Source organism: Tachypleus tridentatus, chromosome 4 (genome assembly GCF_004210375.1).
Source record: "Tachypleus tridentatus isolate NWPU-2018 chromosome 4, ASM421037v1, whole genome shotgun sequence".
Classification (NCBI taxonomy): domain Eukaryota; kingdom Metazoa; phylum Arthropoda; class Merostomata; order Xiphosura; family Limulidae; genus Tachypleus; species Tachypleus tridentatus.
This window is the reverse complement of record NC_134828.1, coordinates 74,091,679-74,117,660: the sequence shown is the minus strand read 5'-3', so window position 1 is coordinate 74,117,660 and position 25,982 is coordinate 74,091,679. Positions and strand designations below refer to the sequence as shown.

Genomic DNA, 25,982 nt, shown 5'->3' with positions numbered 1-25,982 from the left:
AAAAAAATATGCTTCAGTTTCATCATGAACCAACATCAAAATCCAAAAGGACTAAGATAAGTACTATACTTCTGGTTTTTCATGTACATTTCTTATTTATTCTTATAAAAGTAAAGTGGCTTGTGCATAGCTTCATTTAATAAGGTAAAGTGATGAACTACTTTGCAGAGTGATTTACAATTTGTGTGGCAGGATTATATTAGTTATACATGGTTCAAAGAGCATTAAAATAATAAAATTAAGTATAAGCAGATGTATACTATTATGAACCATAAGTTATTTACAACAGACAATTGTGGGTTCTTGTTACAATCAGTAGTCATTCTATAAAATGAAGAAGGGACAACTTAGGTATATTTCATACTTTTTATGGTGGTTACAAAATCAGTCAAATTTGCCACATCTATACAGAGGTAGGGCAAAGAAAATACACAGATGAAATATAAAGTGTTACTGGAAAAAAGCTTCTAATTTATTTAAGAAGTTTTTAAGAGGTTAAGCAAATCAAATTTAAAATTTTTCAGATGGAAAAAATAATTTAATCTTAACATGAAAATCACTTTCTGTTCAAAGCAGTAAATACTATGTAAAAAATTGATTAGAAAATTTGATTTTCTACACACAAAAACTTTGAATGTTTACTCAAACTATAATGATTACTTTGTGGCTACAAGGCCAGTCATATCAGATTTCACCAAGCCTGTGTTGAAAAGTGTTAACATTTTATGACATATAGCAAAATACTAATCTACCCACTTAATCAGAATTTTAAACATTGAATAACCTGTTTTTCCTTCAGCTCCAAAATTCTTTCGATATTTGTCTCATAAGCTTGTAAACATTCAGAAAAATCTAATGTTTTATATATAACAACTTCAGCACAATAACTAGCTACACATAAACAACTTGTCATGTTTGTTGTCAAACAGACACATAATGCAAGTTTTAAATTATCCTTACTGTTTTGTCTATAAAATATCTGAAAATCTTTTTTTACATTTTAATAAGATGAAAAAAGACTGAACAAATTTAGGGGTCTTTAAATTTAACCACATTGTAATATCAATAGGAGTTATACAACTGTATAATATATGCAAAATGTTCACTTAATAATTATTGACCATTTTTAATACTGCAAAAAAATTAAAAAATCAAAGCTTCCTGTAAATAACATAAGTCTATATTATTCAAAGTACCTTACCATGCTTGTTTCAGATGCAGTAGACTTGCTTCCAGAGAATGAAGTTGGCATATGGAATTCATTATCAGTTTCTTCTCCTACTTCAGCATACTCACCGCTGTCAGAACAGCCAAGTCGTAAAGAGGTATCCTTAAGAAACTGATCCAGGAAGGACATCTGGGATGATGGACGATCCAAGACTAAAGAAAAATAATAATACTGCATATTAAAATAAAGCATTTGAAAACATATCATACTGTACGTCTAAATTGTTTTATCAAACACTAACACTAATTTCTTTCTCTTTTATATTAGATGGTTGATGTAAATGAAATGCATGGCAGTTTGCATGATGTATTTAAAATAAGCTTGGTCTGCTAATTCAAGATGACCAGTTTCTAAAACACACTGCACCAAACTTTCCTGAATAAAACATACAATTCTCTGTATGTTTCTGGTGCAACATAGTTACCTTTCTGAAAAGAAGTTTTAAAGAAATAATAATTTGATATACAAGATTTTCTTTATAATCACCTGTAAGTTTAAGACTAAATAAAGTATGAAGATGTAAGTTTAAGACTAAATAAAGTATGAAGATGTTAGTTTTTAAATAAAAAAGATGTATATAATAATCAGAAAACTTGCATGTTAATTATTTATCTTCTGTCACTTGTTTTTTATGTTACCTCAGTATAACTTCAACAGGATATCACTGAAAACTGATAAAATGTAAAAGATATTGAACTTACATCCATCTCCTAGATCAAGTCTATCCAGCTTCATTTCTAGTTCTTTTATTTGAGCATCCTTCTTCTGCATTTCCTCTCTGTACATTTCTTCCTTCTGTCGACTTTCTTCTAACTCCCTAAGATAAAAATTCACAAGTCAGAAATTATAATGTCATGATAAACTTGACAATAATATCCATATAATACAATTATTGATACAAACAACTTGTGTCAAACTTCTTGAGTTAACTTTTCAAAGTATTCAACTTGCATGTAAATACATCATTGCATTTGTAATTTTCAAAAGTAAATTTTACTTACACCAAACAAGCATATAATATAAGTACCTCCTTTAAACTCTCTCAGGTAATCTTAACATGTTAAAATTTAACAAAACATTCATTAGCTTCTTCAAACTCTCTTGGGTAAATTTTACAATGTACTGAACTTACACCACATAAGAATTAATACAAGTAGTAAAAACGTGAACTTTATAAAGTATTTTCATCACTTTCTACAGAAATATCAACATATACATTAGCTAAAGAAAATGTTCTCGATTTCTTAGCATCACTAACTTGGAATCTTGAATAGCTGGCAGCATTAATCAATTTCATTTCACTTAGAAACATGAAACAGTTATTTTCTTTGATTGTGACTAAGCTTATGGACAGTGTTCAATAAAACAATCTCAATTTATGTTTTGTACAAAGTTTAAAAGAAAAGATAAACTTAACATGGTGCACTGAGAAGTTCCAACAATAGTCTTCAATTTTTGCAAAATTACTGATATAGTTAAAACACTAAATCTTATGTAGCCTTGACAGCACGAATAAGGAAGATTGGAGAAATAACAGTATGATTATAGTTATATACATGAAAATGTTTACATATTTTTGATAGTCTGGTGCAAATAAGTGAAAAAGTGTAAAAATGAAAAGCACATAATCATTTTGAAACACCTTTTATTCAATATATTCTCAAAAATATAACCAAATAATAAATGTTTGGGCTATATTACCACTAAAACCCATTATCAATATTCCTTAAGATACAAACCACATTAGTTACAATTTACATAAAAACAACTCTATGCCACATGTGCACTTACTTTTGTTGTGCCATGTAATCTCCCCGAACTCGGCTCAGCTCTTGGCTGATAGCTTGCTTGGCTTGAATCTCACTGTGGAGATTAGACTGTAGGTTCAAGATCTCCATTTTTTCCATTTTCTGTGACCTGCGGTTTTTCCAATTCTTTTCCTAGATAAAATTTATTTAATAAACAAGCTATATGACGTAAATTAAGTTTATGGACTTTCTTCATGTGGGGGTAATTACTTTTTCTGAACATTTAAACCTGTCTAACTAAGGCTTTGTAAAGGAGTCCAAAGTTCTCCCAAAATAAATATTAAAACAAAAATCCAAAAGTTGAATTAATGTAAAGATTTCATCAATAGCCTGTGGTTATAAATTACATACAGTAATATTTTTATTAATATGTAAAAGATTTTAATAAACACAGCTTCAATTATTAGTTACATCCACTGATGATTATAACAATTACTTAGCCACACATGCAACAACAAAGTATTTCTAATAATAAACTACCTTCAAGAATAATTTAAGATTAAAATGAAAGTAATGAACACTAGAAAAAGTCAATAACATTCTATTCCATGAGACATTTCACAATGACCAAAGTTCTGAGATATGTATTCTTTAACAAAGCTTTAACTTGCACAGGCAGATAAAAGTTTTCTGTAATTCTTGACACATACATCATTTACAAACAAAACTTACAACTGTGCCTGTTGGAGTTGGAGGAACACCTGTGGTTTTAAGGTATTCTAGTTCTTCACTCATTTTGTTAGCTAGCGTCTGTAAGTAGCCTCTGGCATCCTTCTCATCCTTCACCCTGAATAAATATAAATATTTTAACATTGCATAAAGTTTACAATGTCTGTTACTCATGGTCATTCTAAAAAAATTATGGAAATCTTGACACAAAATTACTGTTTACAAATCACTGATGCATGCACAAAATAATTCATATATAGTATCGAAAAGTTTCATAATTCAGAAACACCCCAGTACAAAATAGATTTCTTTATTAACTGTAAATCAACAGAGGCCTACAAAAAATGTACTGTTAAATTAGTGTTTTCATTGCAAAAGTTATTTTAATATGTATATAGGATTTCTAGAAAAAAACAAAAGAATTCTAATCACAGATGCTAAATTTTAAGTCCACTTTTATTAGGCTTTACATTAGTTAAGCCTTTATCAAGTACAACCTATATTCAATAAAGAGATAAATTAACCCTATAACTTGTGTGTGTTTCTTAATTTAGTTTACATCTGATGAAGTGAGGTGCATATGTACTTAACACACACACTCAACACTTTCAGGACAGACAAAACAGATATTTAACAAAGATGCATTAAACCTAGTACATTAATTTATCATAGTAGATTTATCAATGATATATAATCAGATATTTAACAATGACACATTAAATTTGCTATATTATAATTGATTTATCAATGATAAATATTTAAATGTGCTACATTATATTTTATAACATTAATGATAATTAAGTTGCTGTCACTAGAAAATCAAAATCGGGAAAACAATATAAATATTACTTAAATTTCTTATATTAATTACATAAGGCATGGTGAAACAATACAACTGATTCAAACTTACATACACTATATATGAAAAAAATCAAATATGTAAATATTCATACCAAGAAATTATACATAATAATATACATTATAATTGAATTATCAATGATAATTATTTAAATGTGCTACATTATATTTTATAACATTAATAATAATTAAGTTGCTGTCACTAGAAAATCAAAATCAGGAAAACAATATAAATATTACTTAAATTTCTTATATTAATTACATAAGGCATGGTGAAACAATACAACCGATTCAAACTTACACACACTATATATGAAAAAAAATCAAATATGTAAATATTCATACCAAGAAATTATACATATTATAAAAACGTTAATGTAACAATATAATCACTTTCATTAAAATACAGTATATAGTTATGTACCATACTAACAAATAAAATAAGCAAAAATAACATTAAAAAAAATTACTTAGTTTTTTCTTATCATTAAAACATGCATTTTGCTTTAAAAACAAAAGCATGCTTACTCTTAAGTTAGCACATCACTGACTTATACCCAGTTTCTGGAAATTAAAAATATGATCTCAATATAAAAATAGGCAAACAGACTACATTCACTACATCCCAAAACAAAATAATTAAAAAAGTCAACAACTAATCAATTTTTTTTACCCTGTAGGTAAAACCACATTAATAAATAACAAATTCTAAACTTTCAATAAAATTATAAACTAACACAAGAATATGACATTCAATACTGTATAAAAACTACTGCTAAGCAGAATATGCACATTTTAAATGCCTAAGATGTTCTAATTTTTAAAGGAGCAGGAATAAAGCTTATGAAAACATTGTTCATTTCAGATATAATGGTTAATATACTTTTCATCAGATGAAATTCCAAAACTTTTTTCAGGACTCTGGCAAGTTTCCAGTACCAGACAAATGATACATAGGGCAAATAAACAGAAATAAAGAAAAACAACTGAGGAACTATGCATTAAAATAACTACAATAAACGTTTCATTCTTTCTGAATTTTCTTGCTTACGAATAGAATAAGTGCAGAGTAACATAAGTATCTTAATCACACAACTGTGGCAAGTTTACAAGAACTGAGAAGCAACTTAATTTTGGAACATCACGACCATGACATATGGGAAACCAGCATGAGATCATGGGAATGACATTTAGTTTGGGTGAAGACTACTAACTTTGCAACATTGTTATACATGTGAAATGCCCAAGATGGACAAGTATAACAATGATCAAACAAAATAATGCAAGCTCTTGCCAATTTTTTTTACTTGCAGTGTATATATCTCGAGCATATTTTTTTGGGATATTTTATCGAGTGAAAATAAAACCCAAAAATTTATTTTTATATATGTCTTGAGACAAGACATGGTATATTCAGTTTTCATTTATTCAAAGTTAATTATTATTTTCACATTTGTCTGAATTAAAACAAACCAAGAATATTTGCACTGTTAATATTTAATCTCTAACTTTTCTAATTCTCATGTTTCATGATGGAGAAAATTGTAGGTATGCATGTTTTCTCATTGCTAATTTAAAATAAAACACTGGTGAAGGAACTTGAAGCTTACTACTACAAGTTCATGATACTAAAGAGAATAAAATAAACATTACGTCATATCTAAAATACAAAGAGAAATAGTAATTAAACAGTCAGTTTTCCACACTAGCTTCAGTTGCCTCAAACCTCCTTTTATTCAAAGCCATGACCATCTCTGTGAATGGGATTATTTCTACTTGAAACATCAACAAGTCACATATGATGCTCTCTGCAAATGTTTTGACAAGAGACTTTTTACCTTGTTACCAAGAAGGAATAGGTAATCAATAAAGAAATTACACCAATATTTCAACAAGAATGTGGTTAAAATTATTTTCCCATGACAATTCAAAGCTAAGAAATATTAATCATGTTTACTACACTTTCCAGACCTAGACTTATATATTTCCAAATACTTTCCAGCTTTTTGAGCACCTATGGAAACACTGTGTTTAAAAATTCCTTCTTAACATTTCACATATCCACCTACAATAATTGTTACAGAAGAAACATCAAGTACTAACAAATACTGAGTTGTAGTCCAATTCTTAAATAGTTTAACCAGAAACCAGGATTCAAAACCAACTTCAAGTGGCTAACACTGATGTTTGAATCTACCCAATAGTCATATGTGGCAAGTTATAATAATTAAAATTATGATACAGAAAATCTTTTAAAACTTGTATTACTTTACTTTCTTTCTTACTGCTGTAAATTAGATTTAAAAATTAAATTTAATACTATTTAAGGTTTTAATTCAAAAATTAAACTTTGTTTTGTTTTAACTTGATTCCTTTTTACAAATTTTAATAATTTTAATTTAATTGCAATTTCTTTTACCAGTTGTTTGGTGCAGATAGCTTAGTTGTTTTGCACCATAAAATACCAACTAATCACTTCAGTAGGCTTGCATTCATACCTTAAGATAAGACCACTTAAAAAAAAAAAAAGGCATATCATTACACATACCCATATATACACCTACCATTGGACAATCTCATTAATCTGAGCTTCCCACTGTGCTATTGCATCTTTCTTTTCCTTTAATTCAGCAAATTCAGCCTCTAGATTCTTCTTTGTTTCTTGTTCTTTTCTTATATTTGTTGTTAACTACAAATTCACAAAATTTTCAGTTAAAGAAACACTGAAGCTGTAAATTTATAAAATAAAAAATTTATTATTTTTGTCCATTGGTCAAAGTTTTAAACAATTTCATTCCCACCTGAGATAAATAACTTATTTTTATTATTATGATATTTTAAAAACAATTTTGAAATACATCTTATATCAGAAAATCTACACTGTAGAAAGTGTTACTGACCTGGAAAATCTCATCTCCCACTGACTACATTTTGTACAGGCTTTAAATTTGTTGTTTTCATTAAATCAGAAAGTTATTAAAACTTTTAGTGGAAAGAAACAAGTAATGAATATAAATATAATATAATTAAAAAATACACAAAAACAAAGTTAAAAACCCCACTGTCTTACACACACACACTCACTTATACAAGTTCATGTTTACTTTTTAACACTGGCACAAGTTTTATTTCTGTTTTCTGATATTAATATCAAGTAAGAAATTTACACATCTTTCTAGTGGGTACCACTGACACCTATACGAGAGGAACAACAGTAACAAAAATATCTTCTATTAAAACATTTAGTGGTAGTAAGAAGTATAACTCATAAGATTTGGTTTCTGCAATCCCAGTACAATCAGTGCTTTTGTTAATAAAATTAGGCTAAATATATAATTTGTTATATTAAATAGAAATGCATAGTCAACAGTGGCATTAAATACAACACTGAAATCAATGTACATTGATGATAAAAGAAAAAATTATCTCAAACTATTGGGTTTGGACTAATCATAAAGTGTCTACAACATGTGCAAGATCACACATCTAAATGTATTTTTCCACACTAAAAACACATACTATCTCTTTTTCCTGTGTCAGCTTCTTATTCTCTTCCTGAAGGATTAACTTCTCATGTTCAAAAGATTGTTTCATGTCATTTATTATTTCCTGGATTTCTGTGGCACTGGAAAGAACAAATTAAAAAAAACAACTGATACCCTTAACAACTGATGTGAAGTGCAATCAATATTCCATCACAATAAAAACAAAAACCAAGAAACATGATCAAGAGATGCAAAGAAGCAAAAATATTTAGCAGTAATACTGATATTGAACCTTGCAAAATACAGTCATAAAATGTTCAACTGTTCTCTTGGTTAGCCACTATTGCAAATTTATTACCAAAATAAATTAATGATAAATAATATTAAAATTTTAAAAAATCATACATATATTCATGAGAAGTACATTACAATGTACTACATCCATCTTTTATTCATAGATTTATCCATCAAATTTGGTGAAAAGTATTTATATTCAACTTTTATTTGCATTTGCATGCAAGATTAAAATGACTAAATCAAGCAACTTAATACTGCATACACCAAGTTTAGAAAAGGAATAAAAATAACTGAAACAGTATTATGGACTCTGAGAATTTAATGCAACAGTATAAGACAGATTTTACTTCCTATCCAGCACCTTTTCATTTTCCTATTGGAAAAATGAGATGCTCCATATGGTACTATTAATGACGATACACAAACCAGATTCTTCCATTTTGAACTGGAATTTTAGTTGTTATAACAAACATACGAGTAAAATTTTTGCTTATGTAACTTTGTAACAATAAAAACAAAATGAAAGTTTATTTTTTTTCAAACTGAATAAATACAGAGTCAAATAAAGAATAATCTAAAAAACGTTTACCTTTCTGATCTGGCCTGCTCTATTTTCTCTTTCAGTGTTAGAATCTGTAATTTAGAAAAATTTTATTCCAAATATACTGCATTACTTAATATTCTAAAAACATAAGAAATTACTTAACATTCCACTGCTTTACTTTTATATTAAACATTTAATTCTATTTATTGTAGTAACTTGTGTAGCACTGCTTATTCCTGTGAGCATAAATCAATACTTAACATCACACACTTTTTACATATTCAAAATACTAGTAATGTTTACTAAAATCTTGCAAAATTTTGTGAAGACGCTTACTACATTAAAAGTTAAAGTACAGATACTTTCATGGTTATCTGATATTTGCAAAGTCATGTAAATAGGCTAACAATTTAGGGTATAATATACTACACTGTTTTCAGCCCATATCTAGTAGTTTCTGACAAATCCAGTTAAATGAGCAAATTATTCAGCAAAGTTGTTGTCTTGAGCAAATAGACAATAATGAATATAAACTTGACATAACCTTTTTATTTTATAGCAATCTTACTTAAAGTAACTTACAATAAAAAAAGCAATATATTAACTTAAATCTATGATGTTATTTAGACATATAAAAAACAAAAACAACAGACATTATTATTGTTAGCAGGGAAGCCAACAGGCCACACCCAATGCATTTGTGAATTGTGTACAAGCAGAATGCATGAATGCCAATTGGCACAGTTGTGGCAATGAACGTAATAATAGCTAATATTTCAAGCATTTAGATTGACCAAACAACCAATAATAATAATAATATGAAACGCTTATTTTAAAATTTTTAGTTGATTAGTTTTGTGACATTAATCAATGTAAATAATGATAAGTGTGTAACCAATTAAATAAGTTAATTACCCAGCAATAGTATAAGCAGTATGTGAATTTCTGTTGAGAAAATAATGCAGTCTATTGGTGGGTTTTCTGTATAGTGTAGACCATTTTACAGAGAAATTACAAAATGTAAACTTCAAAGTTTTTTTAAAGGAGAAATTTCAAGTTATTCAACACTGACATCCAATAAAAGAAATATCATCAATATAGTACTTTCATGTATGATGTTTTTACAATGCTCTTCTATAATAGTGGAAGTTAGAAGCTGTCTCAGTATCCAATATAGTATTGTTTAACTGAATGTTATGTTTATTGCTAAACTGACAGCCATTTAAGTATAAAAAGAAGGTAAATAACATTTCTGAGATCACAATGGATAAAACAGATTTAGAATGGTAAAACTGTCATAAATATTATTTATAAGTAAATGAAGATCTCTGCAAAATATTCAATATTTATCTATACTATAAGCATGACTTTCAGAAAAATAGTGTAATAAAACAGATTGTTAGAAAGCTAGTTGCTCCAAAGAAGTGTATCAATTAGCAAAAATACCACCCTATAAGTGAGTTTCAGTCATGATCTTGCCAATGTGAAAATGTGCTTCTCTGTCAAGAAATTGTTCTGTTTGAAATTGCTCCTGACCTCTTTCAACTGCATCTTGGAAAGTAATTTGAGGAGCTTCTATTTTTGGGTTTGTTTGTGACTACTACTTCTCACTGGATCTTGCATCATAACTTGGTTAACAAGACTATTTCTTTCTTGCTCTTTCTTTCTGTAACTTATTTCTTGAAGTTTCATTTTCTTTCTCAAAGTTTGAGACTATCTTCATCATAAGTCACTTTTATGTCTCACAATTTTTGATATTTTTTGTCACTTTATATTCATACTGAAGTAAAACAATATTATTGTATAACTTACAAAGATCAACTAACCTATAAAATTCCTGTAATTTTGTATGCAATGAAGTACAAATAAAGGGCTCGAGATTCTTCAGTCACAGAACAATTCAATTCGTATCATCCAGCTGAAAAAGCTACTTTTCTTATGAAATATCACAGTGAGTCTCCATTAGGAAGATTCACTTTAAAATTCTCCATTAAACTCACTCCACTACAATTCTTAGGTTTTTTTTAAATTAATTTCATTAATAATCACAATTGTAGAAAACTAATGTGTATTATAGAAAAGAAAGGAAATGCCATTTTTTTCATTAAGGAAGCAATTTAGAAAAACAATTTTATAAAATCCTATTATTTTTTAACTTTTATCAAGAGTATATTTGATAACATTTTTAATTAAGGTGAAAATAAAAGCTCTATTGACTTATTTCTGAAAAAAAATGTTAACACATAACCAAACATTAATGTTTCAGAAAAAATTATCAAAATGTTTTTATTGAATGTTTAAAGTAAAATAATAACAAAATCTAAACTTAATGTTTACAACTCAAATGTCTTTCATACCTCTTTTTGTAAAGATATATTTGTGGTCTCAGTTTCTTGCAATAAATCCTTCATGTTACTTATATCAGCTTTGAACCTAGCCTGCTTCTGACTCACCACTTCTTCATGTTGTTGCTTCATTGTTTGTAATTCTTCTTTCAACCTGAGAATTATGAAAGATCTTTTTATGAGAGTTGCTGTTTCAAAGACTGTTATGAAACTAATTTTACTCTTTGTTAACACACAGCTATACACTGTGCTATTTGCACTCTTGTCCACCATAGAGATTCAAATCCCATATTTTAGTTTTGAAACATCATAAGTTTACTATTGAACCAATGTGGAATTGCTAGTGTTAAGTTTCTCTTTCAATATATAAATTAAATTCTATATTTGTAAACTCAACCAAAAAGGATAACAGATGCACATCACAACTTTTTCATTATTAAAAGTTATTAAAAAAAATTAAAATTCTCATTTAAAAATGTTCTTATGCTTTTATGTGATACGGTTTAAGGAGACTTTTCAATCCACTATACCACCATTACTCATTATCTGTTAATATGATGTGCTTGTACATAATTTCCCTTTTTGAATGTAATCAAAAACAACTTCAGTGTCAAAAAAAGGTGTAGCCCAAAAGGATTCAGTGTGCAAGCTATAGGAATGAAATAAAAATTGTCAGCCATACTGGTAGCTACACGTATATTATTCATGAGAATTTTACAACAAATACTCTTTTGTTAGTTAGCCAGGCCATGTTTTTTGTTTAGTATGGGGCCTGGTAGTGTGTAAAACAAAATATGTAGCCTTGCTAACTAATGGATGGATGAATGAATGCTGTACAATTTTTGTCAATCCCACAACTGTATCTACCAATTTAGCTGCCAGTTTTGATCTCTAAGTTGCACACTGAATCCTTTTTTTTTGTCTGACTTCTTCATGCCAAAGGTGTTTTTGATTAGATACTACAGAGATGCCAAACATTACGATTTGAGTGTAATCATTATGATTTTGGTGTACACATTTGGTGTATACACTCATACAGACAAATATCCCGACTTGTTGCAACTCCCAAATTATTATATGTTATATAGGCCTATACAATAAAGTGATAAATTGTTCCCCCAGGGCTTGAAAGGGGGTGAAAAGAAAATTTCTAGCGAGATACAAATAAATTTTGATAATAAATAAAAGACAGTCCAAACGGCTACTTGCGATAATCATATTTCTGCTTGAAATAATAAAAAATATTTGTATCTGCGACGTCTACTAATAGTTTGAGTGCGGTGCTTCTCCATACTGGGTATGTGGAGGAATCCATAGTGACGTCATCAGTGCTTGTCAGCCAATCAGTACTCGTGTAGATGGGTATTTCTCGTTTTCTAAGTGACATAGAAACACCAATGCGATTGTTCACAAGATGGAAAAAAAAAGAGGCCTCGTTCACCACATTGTTTTGCTTCTGGCAAATATAAAAGGACTAAAACTGTGAAAAGGTTCTGTCTACAATCATTATGCTCAGTCATTTGAAATAGTTGGCATCTCTGGATACTATGATTTTTTTTTGTTGGTACACACCAATAAATAACACAAAGTAATACTCAACAGTAACCAACATTAGCCTTAGTATCACAACCATATTATTCAGAAGATACATTTATAGAACCAACAAGATACTTTAAAATATATGATGGTAGTTTTCCTTTCTAAAACAATATTTATAACTCCCTATACAGTAACGTCATACAATAGTATCTTGTGATCACCTCCACATAATCAGTACAGCCACACCAAAAATTATTTATGTTAACTGCTTGAATTAATATCACATATTGCTAAATTCTTTTTAATTGTGATAATTTCATAAAACTTAAAATTGTGCTGAAAAGTTGGCAACGAATAATCAACAATAACCATCTACCTGTATGATTATTTTGAAACTTTGAGCTAGAAACTGCTAATTAGTTTACTTGGCCTAACCAATTATTATATATCAGTACATCCTTTCACCTTAGTTTTGCTGCTTTAAGTCAGTCATGTTTAATATGAATGACAAAAAATTAAAGTGTTCCATTTTTATTCAGGTGAAGTTGAAGTGAAAATGTGAGACCAACTGCTCATGTGACTTCTGTGTAGGTGTGCATAAAAAGTTCCATTAAAGTTGAGCAGTTTTTGTTGAACAACCTTGCACACCTGGCTTATATTTAAATCAAATGAAACTACTATTTGATGCTTGTAAAGAACTATCAGTATATCAAATTTGAAAAAAAATACATAAAAGTATGTTTTTTCTATCAAATAAAGGTTCTGTACTTAGATGCGAAAAAAACAAAAAGGAATGAACTCAATCAAAACTGGAGATGTTATATATCAGGTATTTCTTAATGGATTGTCTTAAGATTTAGTATGTAAAATAAGGGTTCAGTAGAACAAGAGCTTATCCACTGAAAATATGCAATAGTTTAAAATACCACAGTCTGAACAAAAGAAGGTGTAAAATTACTAAACTATCACTCCTGTCAATAATACAGTGTCCTGCAAGGCTTGTTTTTTGGGCCACAAGATACACTACCATGTGTCTTGATTACTCACTAAACAAATCCACACATATAGAGCAAAAGCATGAAAAACCAAGTTCCACAAAAAAAACAAAAACATTCATGATACATATTTATCAAACAGAGAATATATCTTTATCTTGTAACTTATTAAACATGTAACACTCTTAACAAGTACAGAAATTTTTTTCTTTTAATTCTTTCAAGATGCTTAAAAACAAAATTGTATTCATGTTTGTTTTTTTATGATACAAATAACGACTGGATGAAAACCTCCTAAACAGTCCTTAACTCAGAGTTTACAAACATTAGCCAACTCAAAGACTCAATTTTTTTCATTTTTTGAAAAGATATGTATTCTAACTACTACCAACATACAATAATTTTTTTGCCCTTTCAAGCCTTTCATACTTGGCTCATGTTTGTAAACCTACAACCTGTGAAAAAACATTTGTTTTAGATCTTTTAAAATTCAACTTTTTTCACTGTTTTTTTTTACATATTCAATATAATAAGTGAAGCAATTTAGAGAATTTCTCTGCTATTTGTCAAGACTACATATTCTTGATGAGCTCTACACAAACAGTTGAATTATGATGATTGTTCAGACTACATTTCTGAACTTTGTAACCACTTGTTATTAAACTTTATAGGACTTCACATGTTTTTACCAAGTGAATCACTAAGTAGAAAATCAAACATAATTATAGTTAAACAATACAAGTTACTGTTGTTTCTATTTATGCATTTTCACATCTTATGTAATTTTTTACACATTTTAGGGTAATTCATGTAAAAAATGGATCCCTAAAAGTATATATATGGACACCACAGTTTCCTGTTTATATTAAAAAAATTGTGCCTGACCTTATCAAAATTTGAAAACTCACTACTGGTGGTTTCTTTATACTATAAGCTTCACACAACCAGCTATATTTACTATTTGGTAAGTAATTTCATTTGATTAAGGTGAATAACTAGTAGGAAAAAATTATATTAAACTCAGTTTTAACCTATTACTAAAGTTTAAAATTCACTAAGATATATTGCACATAATATTTTCACCTACAATGCTTATACTTTCAAACTGTACTGTAGGTTACTAATTTACACCAACAACTTTAATAAACACAATTCATTTACCAAACTGATTTGATTAACATACACAGTTTGAAAACACGAGCATGATCAAACACTGCCTGTAAATAATTCTTTCAATTTATGTTAAACACTTATATTCTATGCTTCACTTTGTATTTTGAAAACTAAATAGTACTGTTATTAAGATACTGAAATTGAGTTAATAAAAAAAAACTAATCTGATCCAACAAAAAATCACACAGTACTATTTGTACTTCAAAACCATGAGACACTATGCTATATGTAGTTCATGAAAATGTCAACTTAAGTATTGTTTACCATTAACAGAAGATAAAATCAATATTTAAAGTTTTTCAGAGAGATTATAATCTCTCTCTAATGTGAAAAGTTTGGGGAAAAACTGTACTAAATATCAAGTGCATACAAGCTACATGGACAGAATCTATAAGTTAACAACCATGATTGACAAAAATAATTCTTTCAAACTGCAAATAAACTTTTGAAAAAAGAATTCTAAATGTTACTCATGCAAATTACAGTACTTTATATAATCTTTGGATTTTTAAAAAGTAATAGAATCAATGCATTGAGTATTTTATGAAGTAACATTGATAAAACTGCTTTATGTTAAGATAATTTTAGTATCAGTGCTTACATCACATTTCTACATATTAATCAAACCATAACTTTTAATAAAAACAAAACATTCCATTTAACAGACTACCATAGCCAAAATAAAAAATGACATTGTAATAATAAGTAGCTATGTTTATCTATATCCGCTACAAACAAATGTCTCATTTTTCTCTTCCTATTGCATCAAATAGATTTAAGAATTCACATTAAGATGTGACCTATTTAGAATATACTACTAACATTCTGGATATTATGAATTACATTGAATATTTCTGCCTATTTACAAACTTTATTACTCACCTACTAATTTCTTGTGTGGTCTCACTGTTCACTGTGGTAACAAGTCGTCCTGTCTGCTTCTTTTTCAATGATTCTAATTCTGCTTGAATTTCTTTTAGATGTTCTTCAGTCCGCTCTCTCATTCTTCGCTCTTTGTTTGTTTCTGTTTTTCCATCATCAATCTGAGATTCAAACTACCAACAACCAAAAATTACACATCTTATAAGCTTAAATATATCAGAAACAATGAAGATTAAACAGTGCCACATAACTCTTCAACCAGTTTTACAGTTATTTTTTCAAACCAGTAACACAGAACACTTACTACCATGATTAATTTTCCATCAGAAAGTAGTGGTAAAAATTCCTTATTAAATAAGAGCTGAATGATCAGCTTATTACCTATGAGCACTAATTGGTGTTAAATAAAATATTAATTATATAAAAATTCAACTAACTGAATTTTTTTTTTTCGAAATCAAACTACCCAAATAAATGAAATAGTTCAATTATTCATTAATTCTAGTTTATTTGGCTTATCCAGTTATTGTCATGAAAATAGTCAACAAATTGAAATTAGAGTATTTATTATTAATATACATGTCTAATCCAACTTTTGACGTAATCAAAATTCTGACATTATTTTTTTTTATTAATAATGCAAGTTTTTCAACTTTGAATGGGGATAGCTTGGTGATTAACAGAAATCTCATGCTTTCAGGGACTTAAGTTTGATTCCCATTGTACTTAAACACATTTGACCATTTTGGCAGTAGAAATATTATATATGTTTGTTTCTATTTTTCAGCTGTGGCAAAACTACTAATATTAAAGGCTATCTGCTATGATCTCTAATTTTTTTAACTACCAATCAGCTCACTTTACCCCCAACCATTTTTTAGGTTACTTAAGTACTAAATAAAGTGCAAATTTACTGTTTTTTTAACATTTTGTTACATTGTAATTTATGATCTGTGCAACTATTCTTTAGTGTTCAATAAGCTATAAATTAATTTTTTTTCTATATTGTGTTTGTGTCTTCATGCCTCCTACTTCCCTAAATTTGTGTTCTGGTGAAAGTCATAACAGATACTGACACATTTCAAACCTGATCTATAACTCAGATCATGAGGTAAACCTTCTCAATACAATGTTCTTTATCCATTGGGGCCCAGCATGGCCAAGCGTGTTAAGACGTGCGACTCATAATCAGAGAGTCGTGGGTTCGCATCCCTGTCATGCCAAACATGCTCGCCCTTTCAGCCGCGGACGCGTAATAATGTGACAGTCAATCCCACTATTTGTTGATAAAAGAGTAGCCCAAGAGTTGGCAGTGGGTGGTGATAACTAGCTGCTTTCCCTCTAATCTTACACTGTTAAATTAGGGATGGCTAGCACATATAGCCCTCGAGTAGCTTTGTGCAAAATTCAAAACAAAAACTTTATCCATTCAGTCATAACAGCCGTTTAACCACGAGATAGATTACAAATGCAAATATACTAACACATTTTCAATAACATCAATAAATACAGCATTAATCATTTTACTAAAGAGATAAATGAAAAATATGTACATTTGTTCTACACTGTTTGTTAATATTTTCCTACACTGAAAATATATTTCCAACAGATAGATGTTCTTCACAACATTTGTACTGCCCTTTATATTATGTAATTTTCACTCACCACTAGTAATGTTAATCCCACTTCTATATGTTTACCATGTGGTGCAGCTGCACAATAGCATACAAATAAGCAGGGTACAACCACCTAGAGGAACATGATACACCCTCCCAGTGCAGCTGATTCTCTCTATACAGTAGAAATCAATCTTTACTTTTAGATTTGGCTAAAAAAATACACAAAAAGTGGGAAGGAAGGGTAAAAAGTTTTAGAGGTAAGTATATATTACAAATATATCTTCAGTGTAGGAAATACTAATTTTTGATATGTTAAGTCATATCCATTCTCAAAATAATTAGAACCCTACATTAGTCAAGTGGAGGAACCAATATAAAATTACCTAGATGATCCCCCTTCACAAAGCATCTGAAGTCCAACTATGTGTAGAAGAAACACATTCATGGGATATCAAATCATATCTGAACCAGGTACACCCTTTGCTATTGAATAAAGATGTCATGAAAAAGGGTGGAAAAGAGGTGCAATCAAGAAATGGGAATGTTCTTGTTACAGAATGGCCAAGACTCATTGAATCATAAGCAGGAGGTCAACTCCAGTCCAAAACCAGTACGACCAGTGCTCTATCATCCAGCCCATGGTAGAAGGAGAGTTTTCTACCATTCACCTTGGACCTAGAATCCAGAAGGAAATTACTTCTTCCATTCCAAGAACTCAAGACATTATTTGTGCTCATCCAACACAACCAATTCCTGTACCACCTGGGAACCAACACCCAGGCAATGGTAGAGAAGTAGAAAAGCAAAGTGAAGGGTCAACTTCAGTCTAGAACCAAGTTGTAATGAGAATGTATCATCCAGTCTATGATAGGAGAAGAGTCTTAGCCCACTCACTAGTGAGTCATTTGTCCAGAAACCAAAATCAAGGCAATGGTAGGAAGGAGAGTTCAAAGTTACAGAAGTGAACTGCTATGTGATGGAAAAACTCTGTCCAAACTAAACAGCATTTGGAAAAGAACATCAAACACAAGGCAGGAAGATAGTCATGTCACGTACACTGACAGAACACTACTGCAACACTCTTAACTTAGTGGAAGTTAGTACACTCAGGAGAAAACCTCCATGATCCACCATCCCAGAAGCCAGGAGCTGGTAAATGGTAAGGACTCCTGTACTTTACTGGAAGAAGAGAAAGAAAATGAGTTAAGAGATTCCTGAGAATTGCATCATGAGAGAAAGTGAAATTGTTAACTCTCTCTCTCAACATGGGCTTGGTCAATTTGGCTGACCACAAATTCTAACATGCATACATTCATCCTAAGTAGCTTTATACTTGTAACAATATACATCTATTACCTTTTGAACAATGTCTAACTACTACTTGTGACATTATAATTTGTAAATAACTTTGGGAATGTGAAGTTCACATTACACTATCAGATAATGTTACCCACGAGCTGTTCATACATATGCTTCATGAAATATCATTACATTATTTATTTTACATTATCTGACTGTAATAACCTAACAGTTCCCTATTTACATTTTAGTTACTTTTATAATAATAACTAAGGAATAAATATGAAATAAAGTGCTAGTGACACCTAAACTATATGTTTTTGTTTGTATACTAATGGTAGTCACTAAATTTTCATATAATTAAATTATGCACTGAAGAACATTGAACAGAATTTTTTTGGCTTTCTAACTATGCAACAAGAAACATTACAAGTTCATCCAAGCTAGTTGTCACCTTCCACATGGGAATGAAGCTTGTACCAAAAGTGAAATTTACAAATCTCCATTCAAAAAACAATGCAGTATGGAGCTAGAAAGAGCCAGTCATTCATGAAATGATGAAAACAAAGATTGTGTAAACATAGAAAATGGTAAAATGCCTTTACAAGTTAATAAAAAATGTAGTAGGCCACGGTTAGCCTAAACAGTAGCCCAGAACTGACATGCACATCCTTCATAGACAAAAAGAAAAATATGAGGATGTGAAGTTAATAAATCAGACTTGTAAGTATTTGTCATCCAAAGACCAGCAGTAAATGGCCATTGAATGGACAGGTAAGACTCCATAGTAAACTGAAAAATTTCTAAATAACAGTTCAGACTGGAACTGTCAATAACAGGATGCTGATCTCTAGTCTTTATGGGGATCATTAAAAGAGGTGAAAAGAAACCTGAAAGAGCAAGAATACCCATTTTATAGCATCCTTATGGAGAAGTTCCTGAGTTTTAACCTAAGAATGGCTTCCTTCCATGACTTTTGTGGCCTTCAAGACTTTCATCTCCATGTCAAAACCTTTGAAACCAACACTGAACTGTACGTTCAGTAACAAATTCATGGCCGAATGCCTGGTTGATGTTTCTTGTAGTTTCGGTAGCTTTTCGTCTACGTTTGAAGTCATAGATGAAAATCACATGAAAGTCCTTCTTGTCCATGCTGCTTTGGGAGTTGCAAAACTTACTCTGAGTAGAGTTGAACAAGCAGATAATTAAGACACCTTGTGACAACTGTTGAATTAAACCAACCAACAATAAGTGACTCAATATTCAGGTTCTAAATGTCATCATGAGAATTCCAACATTTATTTCTGGACAACCTAAAATATTTGGTAATGAGAGTTGAAATTCATGACTGTTAAGAAACGAGCCAAGGACAAACCACCAAGTTACGACCAGTTCAGTATATAGATGTTTTGATGTTCGAAAATGTTTAAATTATGTAACTCCATCTAGCAAGTTCCAATGTTTTTCCAATGTCATCAGTGTATTGTTGGTCAAATTTAATGTATTCATGCATTTTATTTCCAGCAATGAAAGATATTTTTTTGAAGTACTTTTACATTAATAAAGTTCATTAGCTTTATATAAAAAAGTTCTCTGAAAGCATCATGAAGTAATGTGTTTATTTACATCAATAAAAAGTTTAGTTACAGTACAGAAGCCTTGCATATAGTTGTAAAGAGAAACACAGGGAATGCTATTAATTCTATTTCATACTTTTTATCTTATTACAGGTTTCAACCAACACACCAGAATATGTTCTCACATACAACAGTTTAGGATTAAAAGTTATTTTCCTGTACTGAAAATATGTATCCTTTCACATGTACACATATTTTTGTTCAGTGCTACCCATTATATGTAAAAGTAATTTTTGCATGCCACAAGCATTGAACTTCCACGTACTCCACGACTGATGTGATTCAATTGCATCGCACATGTAAATCATCATGCAGCAATCCTTCCACCAACATTAGTGCAATACTCCTTCCTTACACATGCAACTCCCTCAATTCAATTTTATCAAACTATAGTTTCAAAATTAGGCAGAAAAGAAAAGTGCCAGTTGTCAATGAGGAGGAAGGATGAGAAGTATGATAGGAGATAAGTACATATTAGAAATATATTTTTAATACAGGAAAATAATAACGTTCACTATGGTAACTTACCTCCTATTACATATTTAGCTAGAATCACATATTCAATAGGTATAGGGGCCAGTGCTATGGATAGAAAACAAGTATCCATCAAAAGTGTCTGAAAACACCAATTAAGCGTGATCCCAATTAGGAAAAGTATGCACATGGAAGACTGCACCACTTCTGTGCTTGGTATGCTGTGCAGTCAGTGTAGAAAAAAGTGTGGTATAAATTAGTAAAAAGTAGAAGGAGAAAAACTGAAAGGGAAGAAACAGCTAGTTGGGTTGGAATCCAAATTCCAGTATACTGGAAGTTCAATCCCAGAAAACAAAGGCTGCAGAAGAACCTACATCACTGTGCATGTTTCCAAGATCATTATGCACAGTATATCCTTCTGTACTATTTAACTTGAGATAAAAGCAGGGTGAACCTGCCTTTTACCACAAATCAGAGTTTCTATTTCTGGTATTGCATTAGAGTTGACTGTCTGCCTATGGTTCTTTGTACCCTTGGCTCTCTACATGTAGAGAACCTGAATGATGGTAGGAGGAAATATGCACAGGTCACATCAAACTCAATTAGTCTGGCCTCACCTTTATGGACCCACTGCATGAAGGTAGAGGTCCTGAGGCAAATTAAGTGAGGAAGAGATAATACAACCAACACATGAGAGGATTTATATTGATTGGCCCAGCTCTAATTCAAAAGTACTAACTGCGAACTGACATCCAGGTGATGGTACAATGAGAGATCCCAACTGAAGAAGTGAATTGCAATACGATGGATCTACTCCAAAGCTGGAGCATAACAGCAACCTCTTGGACCCATCACATGGAGGTAGAATACATCCAAACAACATAAGAAACCTCACCATCCAATAGAACTGCACAAAAGCTATGCACAACAACATCTTGGGTCCCACCACACAAAAGTGCATCATACCTATAAAATATGAGTAATCTCACCCTCCAGACAGAATTGCACAAAAGTTGGGCTCAACATCAACACCCAGAACTACACAGAGGATGAGTGCATGACTGAAAGATCACATACTAACTACACGAGTATAACAGCATTACCCTGTTCCCTACTGAGCAGAAGTGAACACTTTCAGGAAGACTCCTCCAAGATACACCATCCAAGCAACTTGGGACCAGAAAGTAGCAAGTACTCCCAACAGAGGAGATAGTATAACCAGTGCTATGAAAACCCTATATTGAAAAGCAGACATTCCTTGATTTATTCAATAGAAAAGATGGCAAGGACGAGCAGTTGTCCCCTTTCCGTTTTACTTATGCAAATCCATGGGTTAGTATGGTTTGGAACAGTCACATCAATAAACAAAGTTATCCCAAGAAAACACCTGCTAGCAATCTTGTAGAACATAATTTCTCAACAGTGTGCAATAGCCATGGGTACACTGTTTTATTAGTATTTCATCTTGGCTGTACAGTATAGATTTGAGATATGGAAAATATACCTGACCAGGCATCACTCATCACAGAGCAGGGTCCATAGTGGAAAAAAAAAAGACAAACCACTGAAAGAAAGTAAGATATATATATAACCAGTCACAGCCTCACTGAAGATTGAAGGAGGGTGACAGGTGAAAGATGGTACAACTAATGAGGAAGAAACAGTTATCTGACAAAGACAGTGGGAGAGAAACATTTGCCCAACTGAAGAAATTCCTCCAATGAATGACGAATGTAAGATTAGGTTTATCATACTCACATAATATATATAAATAAATTGGTTAACTCGTCACTCAATATTTTCCAATTGTAGTTCACATGTTTTCCATAAAATCATTACTACCACAAACAGTGACAGTCAAATATTTTCCTAAACTGATTATCAATCTATGTGATTTAAATGAGATCAACGAAGATGGGGAAGAAAGAATCAATGCATATTTCAAAAACACGGAAAACGTTAACAAGTTTGTCTAAATATTAGAGACTTGCTAAATAATTCAGATTATCATCAAATAAAACTTTGCCAGTGGAAACACTGAAAAGGAGTTTGAATATGTCTTTAAAATATGAGCTGAAAATAGGCAGATTAATCTCATTTGCATATTTAACCAGTTGAAATTGATCAATAAAGATGCCTGATAATTAACTGTTTAAGAAGTTTTACTAATCACCCAGCTCTACTTCACAGCTTGATTAATTAATATCACAATATAATACAGATTTTAAAATTTTGCAAGACAATCAGTTTTAGAATTACAATAACAAAGTATCATATTTCAATGAACAATTCAACAAGCCAATGCAATTTCACTATCAGCATCATGATAGACAATTCTCAAACAAGGATGTGAGCTTATCTGTACAACATTCAGAAGAATAAGAGAACTAAAATCTAAATAAAATTCAGTGTTTTACTGATATCCTCATTTACACAAAACTGACCTCTCTCCTCAATTTCTCAGCTTTCCTTAGTTCTTGCCTCAGACTGTCAATTTTTTGCTTACTGCTGTCTAACTCCTCCTCCTTCTCTCTAACCTGGCGTGACAATTTCTGTTTTTGAGCTCGAAGTTCAGACAGCCTGTCAATAAACAAAACACCCAATAGTAGTTTAAAATGTTCTATGTATCATACTTACTTTTAAGACCAGCATTTTAAAATTACTTTTTACATAGAAATAATATTCTGTTCAGTTTTAATGCAGTAATGAAATAATTATGAGAACCTTGTTCAATACTGTGCATTAAATAAAAATGAAGAATTAACAAAATTATTTCCTTAAACATTCAGAAAAATTGATTTCTCAATGTAAAAAAAAAATAATTATATACTAACTCAGGTCACTTGTGTACTTATTACCACCAAAGTGAGAAGTTGAGAGAAATGTAATAAAAATTGTTTGTTTATATGTTTTCTTAGAGCAAAGCCACATCAGGCAATGTGCTGAGTCCACCAAGGGGAATCAAACCCCTGATTTTTAGCATTGTAAATCCACACTTACTGCTGTACCAGCAGGGGATGTAATAAAATTACTTGCATTTCATTTCACATTCACTAATGTAACTTTTATAATGCATATTACAACAAAAGTGTTATTTTTCTTAAACAATTACCTCAGATGTCACTGGGAAAATTATTTTACTACAAGTGATGTAATATTAGAACCTAAATTTTGTTTGGAAAATATTCTGCTTGCAGTTCCAGTTGAATAAAGATTGTTTTCTTTGTTGTTTTTTTTACTTAAGTGTCTCAGTAACAAGTTTTTTTTTATTCTTGAATTTTTCACAAAGTTACTCAAGTGCTATCTGTTCTAGCTGTCCTTAATTTTAAAGCTACAAACTAGACAGAAGACAGCTAGTTAACACCACCCACTACCAACTCGTGTTACTCTTTACCAAAGAAGAGAGGAATTGACCATCTCATTGTAGCATTCCCACAACTGAAAGGATTCAGAAAAGGTTTTAATCCCTAAACCCATTGATTATGAGTCAAGCTTTCTAACTGTAAGGACATGTTTTGAAAAAGTAAATAACTGACTTCATAATCTTTTTTTTCCCCAGTAGTAACTTGCATAAACATTATTTAATTGTTTTATCATTTGATTTTGATAGTTCTTATTTTTTAAAAAAATGATTTAAGACAATAACGAACAGCTATCTACTTCCAGCCTAAAAACACTAATATTTTAGTTGTTCTGATCACAAATGAATACTAGCCTTTCATGGTTGGTACTTACATTTGGTATTTATTTCCAGGTAAAAAATACAATGGTTGAAACTAGTGTTAGCATTAAACATTCACAATTTTTTTTGGTGTGATGGATGCAAGGAGTGTATTTTATTGGGGAATTTAGGACTGATATGTATTTTTAAAGAAGCTAGTACTAGCAGTAAAGATGTAGAGTTTGTAGGTTAAAGAAGGAGTTGGAGAATACCCTAATTAAAATAGAGGCATCAAATAAAGAGAAGGATAAAACATGAAAAATGGAAGCAAGATTTCAAGAGTAATTTAAACTTTTACATGCAAGAGATTACAACAGCTGGCAACAATCTTAAAGAAGTTAAAAAATACACCTTATATAAAAGAGGGCTCAAAATGATGCAATTCTTTGTCATGCATGTAGGGGGTTCATAATGTAAGGAAAGGTTGGTCAGAGGAGCTGATTAACAAGTTTAAGAGGTTAATAAAAGCATTTAAGGAAAAGGGCCACAGCTTGTTTCAGAGATACTTCCAAAAATTAACTGTAGGAATGAAATTATGAGTATATCACTAGGGTTAAATGCAAGGCTCAGGTTAATATATAAGGATGAGCAGATAGTCTAGTTGGACTTGTGAGAGAAGAGAGCTTTTAGAAACAGATGGTTAACATTTAAATAAAGTCTGATTGTTTACAAGAGCTATTAACTTAGCTTTAAGGAAATATTAAAACTAGAATTAGACAGCGGAAAGAACTGGGATAAATGAAATGAAAAAACAAAAGATATAAAGAAAAGCAGCATAGGATATAAGTATAATAGTTCTCTGAGGATAGCTTTGATGAGCACTACTGTCATGGCAGAAGAATAAGAAATAAAACAGATGATTTAGGGCACTGGTAGGAATGTTATATATTTGGAATAAATGAAAAATGGTTAAATATAGATGATTTTGATGACAAACTTCATTCAAATATAATGTTACAATTTATTTAACAGAAATAAGAGTACTAAAGAGAGGAGGGGAAGTGGCTGTACATGTAAATTTTGGGTAACATCTTGTTGAATTTGAAAATATCAAAAACAGCAAGGAGATTGAATTCAATTGGGTATTAGTCAATATAAAAGGAAAATACTTTTGTGGAAATTTTTTACAGATCACCAGATGATACTGATGAAATAAGTGGAAACCTTTTGAGATTATGATTTAAGCTACTAAGGAGGTCATAATTATTTTAATTTCAGGCAAACATATTAGGAAATGCTAAAGTCAAACCCTAAGGAAGAAATGTTTTTGTAAACTATTATTTTAAGCTTACTGTTAACTACTAGTACAAAAATATGTTGAGAGGGAGGAAACTTGGGGAATATCTGGGTGCAAGTAATCACTGCTCCATTAGGTTTGACATTCTGGTGCATTTGGAGGTAAGGAATAA

The 25,982-nt window shown here is 30.6% G+C and overlaps 1 protein-coding gene across 3 annotated transcripts in view; it reads right to left on the bottom strand.

The window, feature by feature from the left end:
• The window catches only part of LOC143249448 (serine/threonine-protein kinase MRCK alpha-like), a 135,939-nt gene that overhangs the window by 56,654 nt on the left and 53,303 nt on the right, over window positions 1–25,982 (bottom strand). For all 3 annotated transcript variants that reach the window (XM_076499303.1, XM_076499305.1, XM_076499304.1), the window contains 10 exons: window positions 23,297–23,432; window positions 15,824–15,996; window positions 11,247–11,388; window positions 8,935–8,978; window positions 8,083–8,188; window positions 7,128–7,252; window positions 3,709–3,823; window positions 3,020–3,168; window positions 1,930–2,045; window positions 1,202–1,380 (listed from right to left, as the gene is read on the bottom strand). In XM_076499303.1, the coding sequence (XP_076355418.1) occupies window positions 1,202–1,380; window positions 1,930–2,045; window positions 3,020–3,168; window positions 3,709–3,823; window positions 7,128–7,252; window positions 8,083–8,188; window positions 8,935–8,978; window positions 11,247–11,388; window positions 15,824–15,996; window positions 23,297–23,432 (1,285 nt within the window). The remainder of the gene's footprint in view (window positions 1–1,201; window positions 1,381–1,929; window positions 2,046–3,019; window positions 3,169–3,708; window positions 3,824–7,127; window positions 7,253–8,082; window positions 8,189–8,934; window positions 8,979–11,246; window positions 11,389–15,823; window positions 15,997–23,296; window positions 23,433–25,982) is intronic.